A 16,618-nucleotide genomic window follows, 5' to 3' on the forward strand; every position below is an offset into this window, starting at 1 on the left:
CTTCTTCTTCTTCTTCTTCTTCTTCTTCTTCTTCTTCTTCTTCTTCTTCTTCTTCTTCTTCTTCTTCTTCTTCTTCTTCTTCTTCTTCTTCTTGTGTTTTTTTCTTCTTCTTCCTCTTCCTTTCCTCCTCTTCCTTTTCTTTTTCTTCTTCCTCTCTCCTTCCTCTTCTTCCTCTCCTCCTCTTCCTCCTCATCCTCTCCTCCTCTTCTTCCCCTTCTATTTTAAGACAGGGTCTCTCTGGGTAACCCTGAATAGAGTGTTTCTTCTGTACTAATACCATCCCTCACTGTTTTATCAGTTGACCAAGGGAATATAAGTTTACTATAAGTGGTAAAGAGAAACCATCACAACCCCAACTTTTAAAACAATGATACCAGTTATTTAATAAAGAGATTAGGGACAGAAATTCTCTGATGGATCAAGTAGAGATCGAATAAAGGAGCTTACATTTGCAGAAGCCCAGAGGACAGGACACAATCTATACTCATCCCTCCTTGTGACCCACCTGTAGCATAATACACTGTGCAATGTTTGGATAGACAAGTGCTACCTCTTTCCTCTAGCTTGTACTTTGCTTTTGTATAGGGGACTTTTGGGATAGCATTTGAAATGTAAATGAAGAAAATAACTAATAAATAAAAAAAGAAGAAATCACAACATGTAAAACAATATCCACTACCTAATATACACATGAATCAAAACATTGGCTTGTAACTTGTAAATATATGTGTCAATAAAAATTATAAAATTTTGAAAATTTGAAAAAAAATTTAGCAATGTTTCCAAAGGGAACAGAAAAATAGAAAGCTCACTGCTAGAGCCTGGCATGAATCTGTATTCCTCCTGGTCACTGCTCTTCACACACTTATACCCTCTCTCTCCAAGGGTCCACATCTCCATCAGCAAGACTGTACTATTAACAGTAATGCAGATTAAAGTGGGGTAAGCATCTCCCTCCAGCCCAACCTATTTCTCAACTTCTTAGCTGAAACCATCAGTACATTCCCAGTGTTCTCAGTACTGAAGTTTCTTCTTTAATGCAAGGCAGATCATGCCATTTACTTCTTGTTATTATAAACACAGGTAAAGAGGACATTTAACTCAACACCAGCAACTGTTAGGATGTGAACTTAGCCCATTTTTCCCTCTCTTGAATTATTTACTATTTTTTAAAAAAATGCCCTGCATTTCTATGACTTTTATTCACTTAATATGAGTGTTTTAACCCAAAGTAAATGCTCATTAAACAGTGTCAGGTGAAACAAGAGTAGTTGATGCTTTTATTGCCATTCCTACACACATTTGGTCTGGGTTTGTTGATGAAGGCAGATTTGGCATGGAGGCCACCATGGCCATGGCTGGAAACTCTTTTATGGTTATACTGATGATGGTGATCTGCAGCTGGTGCCTAGTGGGTAGAAATTAAAGATGCTGCTAACTACACAACATGTTGTTGCATCTGCAAACTGTGCCCTCTGTACACTTACACACACCACAAATAATTAAAGGTTCCCCAATTGGGGAGTTAAAGCTTCAATCTACAAATTGAATTTCAGAGCCCCCTACCCTTCAGGATTAAGATATTAAAATATATTTAAAACAATTGGAAACAGAGAGAAACACGTTAGAAATTTGTTACAAATTGTCCTCACCTATAATAGTTCTTTCTTTGATATTAAAAGGCTTAAAAAATGTAAACATCATCCAAACTGGTCTTACCTTTGAAGATACAGTAGGAAGTTCATCCAGTAGAAGAATATCGCTATTGCTCCACATTGCCACTGCATATACGCTGGGATGTTGAGGAACAAGGGCAACACGAAGATGATACTGGTTGTATAGATAACCCATTCCAGAGCATTGTTGTAATCCAGGAAGTAATTCCTTTTCTGGATAGAGAAGGAAGGAGAACGACCACATGGAGAAATCTGGCATCTATGGAATGTAAAATGCTACCTGGTTTTGTTGTTGGTTTGTTTAATTGTTTGGTCAGTTGGTTGGTTGATTAGTTATATAACCAGGTTAGCTGGTTTTCCATATGCGGGGTACATTTCCTCTTTAGGAAACTTCTAAAGAGCTGTGTGCTGCTTTCATAATTTCTGAGCTCTTTCTGCCTCTAAGGACTCACATTTTTGGTATGGCATTGAGAGCAAGTCCCTAGATAAAAATGGTAGAGACCTGTGCTGAGAGTTAACTGGGGAGCTCAAGGCTGTGATTTGTAGAATGTTCTAGAAAGTAAATGTTCCATCTTTAGACCATTTAAATATAAACCAGATGAAGTGCAATCAACTCCAACAGAAGATTTATATAGTGTTATAATTTTTTTGTAATCTATAATAGTAAATGAATACCGTTTTTTATTAATACTATTAGTCTCTAATACAAATATCCATGTGCTTACATTATATAATAATGCAAAAGTTTTAAATAGTAATGCTATAAGAGATATTATTTATTAAAAATTAAAAATGTACAAAAAGAATAAATTTAAATTCTAAACTATAACACAGAAATAATGGATTTTTCTTATTTGCCAATAAAAATTTTTGGATACTTTATAAATTCTGAGATTTAATCTGCACCTAACTCACTATCTTAAAAATAAGAATAAAGTAAAAAAAAAGTCATGAAAAATTTCCAAGGCATGTGTGTGGCACATACAGATAATCCCAGCATTCCTGAGGTGATGGCAAAAAGATCATGAGTTCAAGACCAGATTTAGCCAGAGTAAGACTCCTCCCATCTCAAACAACATTTCCAAATTTTATAACAATTTGACTTTTCCTCAATAAAAAGAAAGGCCATTCATCTCATGGCAACAATTCAAAGACAGACCCATTTTAAAGGGGACTTAAATATACTCTGTAAAAATGTTTGTATTTCAAAATTGAAATTGAATTTATAGTATTACAATGAAAATTGATGATAAGCAAAATATCTTAAACATTGTAAGAGCATACACAGTGAAGGCATTCATAAGAATCACTGTGGACAGACAAACAGACAAAACTCCCTGGAAGTAGTAATGGTGGGCAACACTTTCTCACATGCTTCAACTAGGCAGGGATCTTACCAAAAATTATGTGACTTTTACATTTTGAAGTTTCTATATTAGTCAAGCTGTATGAATTTAGCATGAGAAAACCATTTCAAATAATCATTTGCTAATTAATGCTCTCATATTAAAATAGTTATAACTTAAAATACAAATGGAATTGTATACCTGTTGGAAAATTTGGATTACTTCTTTGCAATATCCAAATATGCTTGATAAAAAAACTAGAATCATACATATTTTTATTGGAAATGAGTTCTGCAACAAAATGTATGAGACAGAGGGGTTATGAGGGTTTTAAATGTAGACAACAATTATTTGCATCATAATTTCCTACTAGTAAATTTTGTTTTGCTCTCATTTCATTTCTATCCATTGTCTACAGTTATATTAAAGTGAAAGTTATTGTCATGGAAACACCCATCTCTTTTAGTAGAAATGACATTCTAATTTCTTAACACTTCAATCATTGTATGGTCAAACAACACAAAGTGGGCTATAAAGGAACACAGATCTGAACACCTACACACATTTTTTTAAAATGTGATTAATAGGTCATAAAAGTGACTGCTCTATGGTTTTCATTGCATGTACTTCTTGTGTATGTACATCATGTGTATTTGTGTATGCGTACACATGAATGTGGTATGTACTTACATATTTAGTGTGTATTTGGGTGTGTGCACACATAAATGTATGCACTCATGTCTCCTCATTAGGGTGGAATTTGAAGGACACCTTGAAGAAGCAGGTTCTCACTATTATTTGGGCTCTAGGTATTGAACTTAGGTCATCAGGTTTAGTGATGCATGTGTTTTACCCACTAATTCATCTCACAGCCTCCCACCCCCATTTGCTATTTTAAAAACTCTACATCTTAAATACCCTTTACATTATGAAGTGTATGATTCTTATCATTAAACACATTCACATCTTTACATCTCCATCAATACTATTTCCAAAATTTCCCCATTATTTCATTTTTTAAAAGCCTGAACTCATGAAATACCTCTTCCTATTTCCCTTTCTTGCATTCCTCACAATGAAAAACTGATACAATTCCAGAAAAGCTATAAAATCTCACATTAGAATATTAGCTAGATGTCATTCTTTTGCAAACTCTCTTATTGACCATTTGTTAATATTTTTTCTCATCCCAAGGCAGATTTTAGAAGAAATGTGTACATATATAAGATCTATTCATAATAATCAAAGTTCTGTTTTTATAAGCTTGTTATTTCTGAGGAGAAATAATTTTTACAATTCTTAATTTTAAAGACTGAAGTTTTAAAATACCAGAGTGTCTATTCTTTCCTCATGAGTACTACTAGTTCCATTGATTATTCCAGTAGAATTGAAGGCCATTCCAGGCTGTATTTTGACAACAAGAAGGGTCATGGGTATGAGACCAAGACAATAAGATCCTAGGTTCATCATATGGGCTCTGAATCCATAGGCACACCTACAAAGAAATGAGAAAAAATCACAACTGAACCATATCAAATAAAAATATTTAAAAGACATCTATGGAAAAGTAGCAACAATATATTTCCAGACGTCTATTCTATAATTTCCTGCATTTTACAACCAAAGTTCTTGTACTTCACTTTCTTTTTCAGAGATGGGAACTCAGTTGCTGAGCAAACAATAATGTAAGTGTCAGCAACTCATGGACAGTCTTCCATCCACGTGCCCTAGCTACAAGTTGAGGTTATCCATACTACATGCCTGTTAATTACCTCACTGCTCACTAAACTTCATGACCCAGGATGTTGTTTTGCATCTCAGACAACAATTCCTTCCTACCCCTCACACATTTCAAATCTATTCGTGTCAAAATAACCTCAATGACTTTTAATGACAAAATTTGCCTTTGATGCTTATTCTTCTTAAACTATAAAACATAATAAGAAAATCTAAAATAACAAACTACCACTGTAATAAAATTATGTAAAAGGCTTTTGGTAGAGTTTATGGTAATGTCAAATTAAAGAGAAGGGCTGGTACTCACCATTTCATGAGTAAGTACTCCCTACACACAGGGTGGTTGAGGAGTTCTATGCGGTTATGTTGGACCATGACCTGAAAATGAATAAAACACCATGAAAACAAAATGATGTCAAACAACTGAGGATGGACGTAGTCTTTTGTTTTGAATTTACAACATTATTATGATATTATGAATGCACCATTTACTTATTTTAGAAATTTTGACATGTGACTGTAGGGTGGCAACCCCATCACTTACTTGATGTCTTGTCTTCCTGCTGGAAATAGGTAGAGTCTATAAGTTCCCTTTCCTTACTTTCATCTAAGGTCCCTCGCTTTGGTCCTGGGAATCTCCTACGTCCCCAGTCTCTGATGCATTCTGGGTCCCTCAGTCACATCTCTGATCTATAATTGTTCCTATCTAAAAGAATTACAAGGATGGAAATGGAGAGGAGCCTGAGGAAAAGAAGGTCCAGTGACAGGCCCAAGGTGGGATCTAGCTCAAGGGGAGGTCCCAAGGCCTGACACTATTACTGAGGCTATGGAGCACTAACAAAAAGGGACCTATCATGACTGCCCTCCGAAAGACCCAGCAAGCAGCTGAAAGAGTCAGATGCAGATATTTGCACCCAACCAATGGAGAGAAACAGCTGACCCCTAGTTGAATTAGGGAAAAGCTGTGAGAAGCTGAGGAGAAGTGTGATCCTGTAGGAGGCCCAGTAGTCTCAATCTGGACCCCCTGAGATCTCTCAAACACTGGAACACCAAACAGACAGCATACACCAGCTGATATGAGGCCCCCAAAACACATACATTAGAGGAATTCCGGGTCTGTGTTCATTCAGAGATGATGTACCTAACCCTCAAGAGACTAGAGACCCCAGAGAGTTTAGAGGTAAGGTGGGGTGGGGGATGGGGACATCCACATGGAGACCGGGTGGGGTGGGGAAGAAATGTGGGGTGTGGAACAGATGGAGGGTGGAGGGGGCGGGGAATAGAATATGGAGTATAAAGATAAATTAAAAATAAAATTAAAAAAAAAGAAATTTTGAGACTTTTTAAATATAAAACAAGAAGTTATATTTTTACAAAAATAAAAACTAAAAAACAGCAGGGAAGGAAGGAAGGAAGCANAGATAGAAAGAGACAGACTAAATTAAATGGTTGCATCTATACAAAAATGATTCCTTTTCTGTCTACCTCTCCATCTTTCCATCTCTGCCCCAATAATATGGCTTAATCTTGTTGATCTTATACAGGGCTATAGAACAAATAGACACTCTAGGTCAATTGGCAAAGGTTTACCTTCATTCTGCCACAGAAGAAATTCAGCCTTATCTTTCTAGAGGAATTTCTTCAGTAGGGCATATACAAGGCAGTTATAATAATGTGGACATTATAAGCTTTCTAGGTTGTTATTAATAATATTAGTATCTATTTTTAAATTACATTTTAATTATCACAGAAATATGTAATGAGAAATTACTGAGATTAAGGGGACAGAAGAGTTCCCCACATCCTCTTTCATTCACAAAAATCACGGCTACCATAATGCAGAGACCAAACTGCCTTGGTAAGCAATGGAGACCCCAGTGAGGAGGCTACTGCATAGATGAACATGTTAACCTAGAAAGACTATTCTCCAGAGAAGATGAATTCTAGAAAATCTAAAGTGAAAAATACAGGCTTGGGCAACATGGCAGATATGGAAACTGAGCTATAAAAATGTCTCCCCAGAACACTTCCATTTCCATCAAGCATTGTTATATCCAAGCAATTCAGAGCTCGACTGGAAACACATCTGTCAATGCAAACTTACATTGAGGATTGTAAGAGGCTCATATATCACATCCTGGGTAGGTGCTACTTTTTTGGTCATGGATAATGGGCATTGGAGATACTTGAAATTATACTCAATCTGTGGAAGACATAAATTTAAAGTATTAGTCTAATAAAGAATTCTTTGTAAAATTGTTCTTGAGATAGATTTATTTATTTATTTATTTATTTATTTATTTATTTATTTATTTATGATGCATGGATGTTTTGCCTGCATTTTTGTCTGCATACCAAATGTGTGCATGGTGCCCACAAATTTCAGAAGACTACACTGAATCCACTTGAACTGGAGTTACAGAAATTGTGAGCCACCATGACGGTACTGAGAATCAACTCTGTGTTTTCTGAAAGAGCAGCAGTGATTGTAAGCAATGAGCCATCTGTCTAATCCTCTGTCACTTCTTCATGATAAATCAAATGTGCAAGTTTAATTTTCTGCTGAAAGTTTACTGGCATAACTATGGGTAATTTCAAATGGAGAAAAGGGAATTAAGTTAGAACATGTAAATTACAAAAATAAAAATATTGGAAAGACATTCTTTCAATTTTTTTACAGTTCATAGCTATGAATAAAATTCAATTATTTGGTTTAGGCCCATGTCTATAAAAATCACCCTAAATCTAGTGGTCTAGTTTCATAATCCTGAGAAAAAAAATCATTGCTCATCATGCTGCCCTCTCTGATCCTGGAAGGACAGGATGTACATACAACAGGAGCTGGACAACTGAACATCATCTCCATAGGAAAGGAACTATTTTAGAGATTCATCTTTCACATAAAACACCTAAGTAAATGTAAACACTAGAAATAGCACTAAATATTGGTGTTAAAAGAAACTAAAGATTTAGGGGAAACTCTTACAAATTAATATTGCAATATGAAGCCAATACTCACTAACTACTGTAGATTGTAGAAATACAGTAGCACCATTTTCATATTTTCAAGGAATTTTTATAAAATAAACTTTAGGTTATCATAATAAAATAAGCTTACATGGTAGTCTTGACAGGACTTGTCTTCTGTGGAAGGTATCATGCAGAAATCTAAAAGAACCTTTGAGAAAGAAAACCCAGCTGAATAATGGGGTAGCAGACTGTATATGAGAAAGGGGTTTATTTCACATTTAAAATAATATACAAGCATTCCCCTGCTTTTCTTTGCTCCATGATCTTCTCCAGGAACAACAAGGAATTGGGCGTTTTCTTCTAACTGCTACCCTAGGAGAGGCCATGGTAAATTAGTACCATGAATTTTCTTCCTGTCAATAATATTGTTCATCTAGGTTGTATGTTCGTCTGGAGTGCAGGAGACTCACAATCAGGTTCTGCATTGCTCATCAAGCCATAAGCTGTTATCTTCATGTCTGAATAGACAGATATATTAAAAATATCTTCCTAGTACAAAGAAAGTAATCCCATAAGAATGGCAATATATGACAACTGCCACTTAACATTAGAGCTGAGTGTGCAAAAAGAAGAAATTGGGTGTGCCACATGGGATAGACACATAAAAGCAACTGGTATTCAACATGGTTATCCCTACTTTCTGAGGAGGCAGTCTAGGATTTTTGATTTATATAGAAATTCAAGCACCTGTATCCTTAAGGAAGGTATCTTGAGTATACATGTTAGGAAAAAATGTGAAGAGCATTCATTCAGCTATCAAATACCACTGTGTATCTGCCCTAAATTTGATTTGAAGCAGAAATTCTATTTACCAAATTTTATTATATGTATTACATGTAATAATTGTTAGGATTCTTTTGTCAAAGCAGGTCCTGATTGAACATTTGTTGGCTAATTTCCCTCATTTAGACACTATAAAGTTAGAAACTATTACTAAGAGGGTAAGTACACCAACAACACTCTATGCCAAGCACAAACCCATGGAGACTCGGGCTTTAGGGAGCTTACTTTCATGCACTCGGGGAGATATTCTACCATCTCCATGATTGGACATCGATTGCTTGGAGAATCATGAGTGAAAACTTGAAGACACTCATCCCATCTGTATAGAATATGTAAGAGAAGCACAATGATTAATCACTGCTTGGCATTGCTGGTCAAACTGGAGATTATACACATCTAGTGGAAGCCACGCTTCAATCCATCCTTAAAGCATCATGCTCTCATTATTGCAGTGGTGCCATCTGAACCAAGGTCAATTCATCCATATGACACAGGTCTACTAATGGTGATTAGGAATGTAAGTGAGCTCCGGAATGGCTGTTATATCCACTGCTCCACCTCTTTCTTTAACTGTCTTTTAAAGAAGGCAGTCCTTACACTTCTTTCTCACCTGAAATTATGATGTGGTAAGTACATTCAGAGGGGAACTGTGTTAGGTAGAAAAAGTTCTGTTCACATACAAGAGTTAGCAGCTTATGCTGCATCTATATTTAACACGTATATATGTAGTTATTGAGTTGAATTTAAAAGTAGCATGTGTTGAATACAGCAGTGAGTGCTGATCCTGCCATAACGTTTCAGTGAGTCTGTTTCTTCAACATTGGCTAAAGAGATGGAATTTGAAGGCACTCATGAGTCCAAAGAGAAATTAAATCTTTAATAAGAAGCATAAACAAAGATGAGCTCACTGATCTCTAATATAGCATCTGCAGGATAAGTCTGATGCCACTACCACCGATCCATACAATTTATGAGTAGAATTCATGTAGAATATCTGCATTATTGTCAGAAATGATGTCCAAGCACTTTGGTTCACTGGTAGTTCAAAGGAAATTAATTTCTTGAGACACTATATGCTTCAAATGTAGGCTAGAGTTACTTGAATATGAAAATTAGTCAACTTTGTGTCCCTCAGTGGGTGACACAGGGGTTGTCTAAATATGTATCTGTGGTGCTATTGAGAAGTTTTGTTTGATGGGTGGATAAACTCACTATCTAACCTCATCATCCAAACTTTTCAGTGGGGCTCAGAGCAGAGCCTGCTTTTCCAGAGGGTTTGGTTTTAATTTTCAGCACCCACGTGGTGGCTTCCTACCATCCACACCTCCAGTTTTCAGGGCTAGCAGTCTCTTTTGACCTCTTCAGGCAGCAGGCACACATGTGATACATATTCACACATGCAGAAAAAAACATTAAAATGAATAAATCTTTTTAAAAATAAGAGTAAATGCCATAGAAAATAGCTTACAAATATACGTTCATAAAAGGTCAGAGGTTGTTAAGGTGTCTTTCATTAAATGGTATTAGTAACCTTAGTTATACTTTCTATATTGTTATTATTTATATCTCTCCCATTCATTAACTTATTTATTATTTATGTGTTTGAGTGGAACAGGGTGCGCTACTCTGTGCATGTTAGATTAGAGGATAACTTGTGGGAGTCAGTCCTCTCCTTCTATTACATAAGTTCACAGGACCAACTCAGGCAGTCAGGCTTGGTACCTGATGAGCTAGCTCACTAGTCTTAGGCTATCTTCTACTATTGGAATTTGTGCTGGCAAGACCATGTCAGGCAAGTCCAGGAAAGCAGACCAGAGTTTGCTTTGGCAGGAACCTTGCCAATTCTTTCATGTACCGAGAATCCAGTATTCTCATAAAGGGCTAACCATGTAGTATTGGGCTGTCAGGTTCAAGTTTGTAAAAATGAAGACAGGGTAAAGCAATGCTTCCATGTCAGCAATACCTGAACAGCAGGCATTTGTATATGTAGATATAAAGCTGAGGCATGTCCTTTTCTTCTCACCTGCTCTCAGACTAGGGATGCACCATGTTATCACAGGACACAGGGCACAGGAAGACAGGAATACATACCTTTTACTCCTGATGGTTGTGAGAACCACTTCCTTGCGCTTATTGTGCAGGGCAATATGCAGAAAGGAAGCTTGCTTCTTGTTCAGGAGGATGTCAGCATTGTAGCTCAAAAGCATTGCAACAGCCTTGGCATGGCCTTCCCGTGCTGCAAAGTGGAGTGCTGTGTTCTTTTAAACAAAACAAAACATACAATATGGGGTGAGAGTAGTAATCATCCTTTGGCTGTTTTGTTGTCTTGTTTCATAACTGAATTTCTTAAAGAAATGATGAATGAAGCTAACTACTTAATAGCAAAGTATATCAGGCTAAACCTCATGTTAAAAATGAAGCTTTTATATAATAGGTTTATCATCCAGAGAGAGAGTGGGGAGGAAAGGAGACTGTGTGTGTGTGTGTGTGTGTGTGTGTGTATGTGTGTGTGTGTGTGTGTGTGTGTGNTGTGTGTGTGTGTGTGTGTGTGTGTGTGTGTGTGTGTGTGTGTGTGTTTCAAGGACCTGTGTTGCTTTTAGGACAAGATGACCTCACATGAATAAATGAGAAGTTCTTGAAGTGAGGCTTTTATTGAGAAGGAAATGCTTCTGGGGACCTAACACCTATTAGAACTGTGGATCCCAGACTTAAGAGTTCTAAAAGCACATTACAAAGCCCGAAACTGCTATCAGGATTCTGGTTTGTCATTTCCCCATATAAAAATGTCTTTAAAAATAGAAACAGAAACCATGATGGCCTATCTCAATTATTTCTTGAGGAAATGTACATTTCAGTGCTCTCTAAACAAATAAGAAGTAATGGTAGTTTTAATTATTATCTTGACACAACCCAGAAGAACATTTCTATTGGTGAACTGTCTAGATCAGGTTCATCTGTGGGCATGTCTGTGGGAAACTGTTCTGATTATTGAGTTGTAGAAGGACTCAACCCATTGTAGGAGTGAGTAGCATCATTCCTTCATCAGGGGCTCATGAACTAGAAAAGACATGAAGCCATATGGGAGCAAGAAAGCCAGGATCCATTTATTTCCCTCTGTTCTTGGCTATATGCGGGATACAAATAACTGTTCTAAGCTTCTGCCTTGATTCCATTCAGTGACTGGCTGTGACATGGGATTGTAAACTTGAGAAACCCTTTCTGTGTGTTGTCAGAATACTTTATTACAGCAACAGAAATGAAACTAGAACAGAAATTAGTACCAGAGTAGAGTTGCTGTGATGAACCTGATTTCATGACTTTTTATGGCTTTGAATTCTTTTGTTGGAGGATTGACAAGGGAACTTTAGATTTTGTTATGGAACTTTAGATTGGAAAGCAATTGAATACTCAGAGCTTAATGGGAATTCTTGTGGCATGGGATCTTAAAAGATAAGAATGCTTAAGTGGCATCCAGATAGTGGAGGCCCATTCATGAATCAAGGGGAAACAGTTTATTGATAACAGAGATAGGGGTCATTTGAATGATATTTTGGTTAACACTCTGTGTTGATCATGCTGTGGCTGAAGAAGGAGCTGAGATTAGTAACAGGTTAGCAGTACTGAAGTGAAGCCATCTGTGCTTTCTTAGGACAATAGGAAAAGATTTACTTAGGGTAATACAATTGTGGTCCAAGGGTATGGGCTACATCTCTCAACAGAACTTGACAATGAAGACATTGTTTGTTGGGATATAGGTTTTAAAGACATGAAAAATGAAAGTGGGGGTGGGATCATGGAGTGTGATTGAGGCTTGACACTTTGTCATAGGTTGGGAGTCCCCCTTAGGAGACTTTGAACAGCCATTGGTACAGTTGAACACTCTGCCACAATGGAGACAGGCCAATACTGTGGAATATCCACCGAGGATAGTTGCAGGGGCAAAGCAAGGCTAGTCCAAGCCTAGGAAGGAAGCTGTATGTTGAGGATGGACAAGCTGGAGTGGTAAGGATGCCCTTAGAAGTGCAGAAGATTGCAAGCCTTGGATGTCAGACAGTGAGATAACAAGATTTGATTTACACTAGTGGGTTTTGGTTTCACTTATATGCCATGGTCCAGTTCTTCTTTGTCTTACTTAGGGTTATTATCGCTATGATGAAACACTATGACTAAAGCAACTTGGAAAAGACAGGGTTTCCATACTATTGTTCATCATCAAAGAGAGTCAGGGCAGGATCACAAGCAACATAGGAACCAGAAAGCAGAAATCATGGAGGAATGATGCTTTCTAGCTTGTTCATCATGGCTGTCTCAGTCTGGTTTCTTATAGAAGCCAGGACCACCATTCCAGAGATGGCACCAACTACAATGAGATTGGGCCCTCTCCATCAATCACTAATTTAGAAAATGCCCTACAGCAGGATCTGATGGGGGCATCTTCTCAATTAAGGTTCTCTTCTTTCAGATCATGGTAGCTTGTGTCAAGTTGACATAAAACTAGCCAGCACATTTCCCTTTAGAATAAGAATGCTTAACTATGTAATGTTTTTGTTTTTCTTTTTTCTTTTTTAACAGAAGCCCATGTCTAAGAAACTTTAGACTTTTAAAGAGACTTTGGATGTTTAAAGAATTGGCTTTTTAAGGACTGGGACCTTTAAAAATGGATTATATTTCATACATAATATAAACCTGAGAACTAGTAAGTGAGGACAGAATGTATATAGTTTACAAATGATGCAGCTATCTGTATGTCAAGGTGACAAAAGGAGAACTACGATGGTTTTGATTGTCAACTTCCCATGAACTAGAGTCAACCCAGGAGCAGAGCCTCCATTAAGAAGTCTGATAGATCTGATCAGGCAGTGGGTGTGCATAGGGGGCATTGTTTTGATTATTAAATGCCTCTTCCCACTATAGGCTAGAACAATCTCACTGAACAGAGAGCAAGCAGCAAGGGTTCATTCATTTCTCTTGGCTCTGATCTGTGGATGTGATAAGCCCATCAGTGATAGGCTATAACCTAGAATTGTGAGTCAGATAAAGTCCTCCCTCCCCTAAGTTACTGATAAGAGTGTTTTATCAAAACAATAGAAATAAAACTAGAATAATGCCCAATAAAGGACACTAAAGATATTCCTTTTAAATCACTATGTTTTATGTCCAGTGCTTACCTTTCAGGATTCTCAGCTGTGATTTCTTTATTTTTCTGGGTTCATAAGAAGAGATAAAAATCATAGTCTTTGGCAGCTATGAAACACTACTTTTAATGTACACAGATCCCTCACTCTCCAATTTCTATTCCCTTTTACTTATTCCTCTCATAGACTAGTTTTTAAAATTTCGACAAAAGTCTGAGAGCAGATCAAGGAATGAAAATACTGTGAAAAAGACTTCTTTACAATTCTGCATGTTTACTCTATGCCAAGATTCTCATTTGGTCAAAGAAATTCAGTACCTACCCCTTCTTCATCTAGTCGGTCTGTGCATTTCAAGTTAGTATCAAGAATGACCTTCATGGTCTGAGTGTACCCACCCATGGACGCATGATGCAAAGCAGTCCAGCCATTGTGGTCACTGTTAAAGAGGTAAGAGAAGACATGCAAATACACTTACAGGTCAAATGTGGAAGGTGGCACCACTGAGCTCAGTGTAGCTTATGCTGATGGCAAAGCATGAGCTGAAACAACCCAACCTTTAATACAGATTTATAATATAGGAGGCAGTTTCAAGCATAGTAGCTGCAGCTTACTTACTTATAATTGTGATTCACATGTGTACTTCAGTGAAGTGCAAAAGATATAAGAATATCATCAAACTCTTGAGATTGGGGGAAAGTGTGTGTTCTCTATATTATTTTTCAAAGCCTCAATGGGTTTATAAATACAGTTTTCAATCATGTTTCCCTGAGCATTGTATCAGAAAGGTTTCCATAAGATTTTCATTATCTTTACGGTCAATAGTGATTACAGTTGTAAGGTAGTTAATATTGTTTCTAAGCATTTAGGTCTACACCCTGTTGTGTTATCAAAGTTGCTTATTTTTATTCACAGAAATTAAAGATACAAATATAGTGAAAGCTTGTCATATTGGTGATACTTGACCAAATACAATATAGAAAATATATCACACAATTAATTTTGGTACTCATAAGGTTACTTCAGTAGTGCTGTAATTAAGGAACAGCTATGGAGCTGGGTCTTCATGTGTCCCTTTTACAGGCCCGATGTTCTGTGCCCCTTAGAAGCAGGAATAAAATGGGCAAAGCCTTCAGTTCAAGGCTGTCACTCATGCACTGCTATTAGTGCTTGGATGAAGACACTGGCTGGTGATATTAATCCCGAAGTTTCACTAACTCACCAACACTTTGGGAAGCTGGAAGATATTGAACCTAAGTGTCTTAGGCTTTCTTTCCCTTTTATAAGGATGATATTCAGTTACTGCACAGATTTCATTATGCGTCATATTTCAACTTGGTTTTGTTAGCCATGTTAACTTTCCTTAAGTACTAGAGTTCAGTTGCACTAAGTCCAAGAGTACTTACTTTCCATGCTGCTTCTTTGTATCCCGCATCAATTAGAGTAAAGGGAAAACTCTTTGTGTTTTGTGGTTTCGTGTTTGTATGTGTGCAAATGTATACATACATGAACTCACACATACAAATATACCTCTGTATTTCCACAAGAAGATGAATGAAAGTCATAGAATACAAAGAAATATTTCAAAGGTTCTTAAAAACACGCTGGCCACAGCCACTTACTCTGCAGCAACAAGGTCAGTGATCTTACGCTTAACTTTGAGAATTATACTTCATTCCATGTTAGAGGTTGAGAAATTATGTATGTTTTGAAAATAAAATGAGATAGATTTTATACCATCATTTAAAATATTACAGAATAGTTTAAAATGCCCAAATTTAAGATATACACAATTCCATGAATTCATGCCTCACCTGAGAAATAAGGCCCCTTTCTTCAGGAGAAGTTGAACGACTTTATCATGTCCATTCTTTGCTGCCAGGTGGAGAGGGGTCATCCCATGGAGATCCCCTTCATTCAAAAGCCTCGTATCACTTATGTCTTGCAGAAGTCTCTGACATGTATTGATGCGCCCATAACTTGAAAAGGTCAGGTTCATATGTGTGAGATAAATACAAAACAGAAACAAACACACTCAAATATTGGAAGTCTGATCCTCACCTGGCTGCAAAATGCAGGGGTGACTTCTTATCTTTACTTTTGCTATGAATAGATACATTGAAGCCAAGGAGGTTATTTACAGAGACAGGGACCCCCTGCCTACAGGCATAATGGAGAGGTGTGCATCCATCATTGTCTTCATCCATCACCAGCTCTTTGATGTGTTGCATCTGTGAGAAAAGGAGTCTTTCAATACAACTGCATCAGTGTGGTAGGGTATATTTCATACTGTTCTGTAGCGTAGCATTTTCCAATCTATTGCAGACAAATATGAAAACAATCTAAAAACAGATAGAGGAAAACCCATAGGGATGAGTTCTCATGTTTCGTCCCCTATGCTTTAGGGTAAGCCAAACAAAACAGATGGGAGTCTTAAAAGTGGATTTACTTAATTTTTAAAAGAGATTAAATAAGAATATGAAAGGCAAACCAGGAGGTCAATCCATGTTATAAAACATTTACTTTTGTTTAAAAAAACATAAGCCCATGTGCATTTTGATTCTGTATTAAACACAATAACAGGATGAAAATCTACTTATTATAAGAAATAAGGCCCTCACATTTCAGATGTACTTAATAGCTAGGCAATAAATATTAGTTGGCTCATTAGCCATGATGCTGTTGTCAGTCAGTCAACATGTTGGGCAGTTTTCCTAACTCATGGTGAAACACTAGTAATTCACCTTGAGACTTGTCTTCTCCATTTACAAAGAATTCTCCGAGTGAAACAGTGAAGGGAAATGACTGATTATCAATGAGCCCTAGTTATAGATGAGAGAAGAAAATGCCTGTAACTTTAAAAACTCAGTCTGAATTATCATCAACTAATTATCATCATCCCCACCTTTAGGTG

The 16,618-nt window shown here is 36.9% G+C and overlaps 1 protein-coding gene across 1 annotated transcript in view; it reads right to left on the bottom strand.

Moving 5' to 3' along the window:
* The window catches only part of Trpa1 (transient receptor potential cation channel subfamily A member 1), a 46,551-nt gene that overhangs the window by 10,107 nt on the left and 19,826 nt on the right, over window positions 1–16,618 (bottom strand). Inside the window, exons 11-21 of the mRNA XM_021167411.1 lie at window positions 15,766–15,935; window positions 15,519–15,683; window positions 14,029–14,143; window positions 10,664–10,830; window positions 8,798–8,891; window positions 7,878–7,937; window positions 6,864–6,962; window positions 5,067–5,137; window positions 4,352–4,517; window positions 3,224–3,313; window positions 1,720–1,889 (exon numbers count right to left, since the gene is read on the bottom strand). Of these exons, the coding sequence (XP_021023070.1) occupies window positions 1,720–1,889; window positions 3,224–3,313; window positions 4,352–4,517; window positions 5,067–5,137; window positions 6,864–6,962; window positions 7,878–7,937; window positions 8,798–8,891; window positions 10,664–10,830; window positions 14,029–14,143; window positions 15,519–15,683; window positions 15,766–15,935 (1,367 nt within the window). The remainder of the gene's footprint in view (window positions 1–1,719; window positions 1,890–3,223; window positions 3,314–4,351; window positions 4,518–5,066; window positions 5,138–6,863; window positions 6,963–7,877; window positions 7,938–8,797; window positions 8,892–10,663; window positions 10,831–14,028; window positions 14,144–15,518; window positions 15,684–15,765; window positions 15,936–16,618) is intronic.

This window comes from Mus caroli, chromosome 1 (genome assembly GCF_900094665.2).
Source record: "Mus caroli chromosome 1, CAROLI_EIJ_v1.1, whole genome shotgun sequence".
NCBI classification, from domain to species: domain Eukaryota; kingdom Metazoa; phylum Chordata; class Mammalia; order Rodentia; family Muridae; genus Mus; species Mus caroli.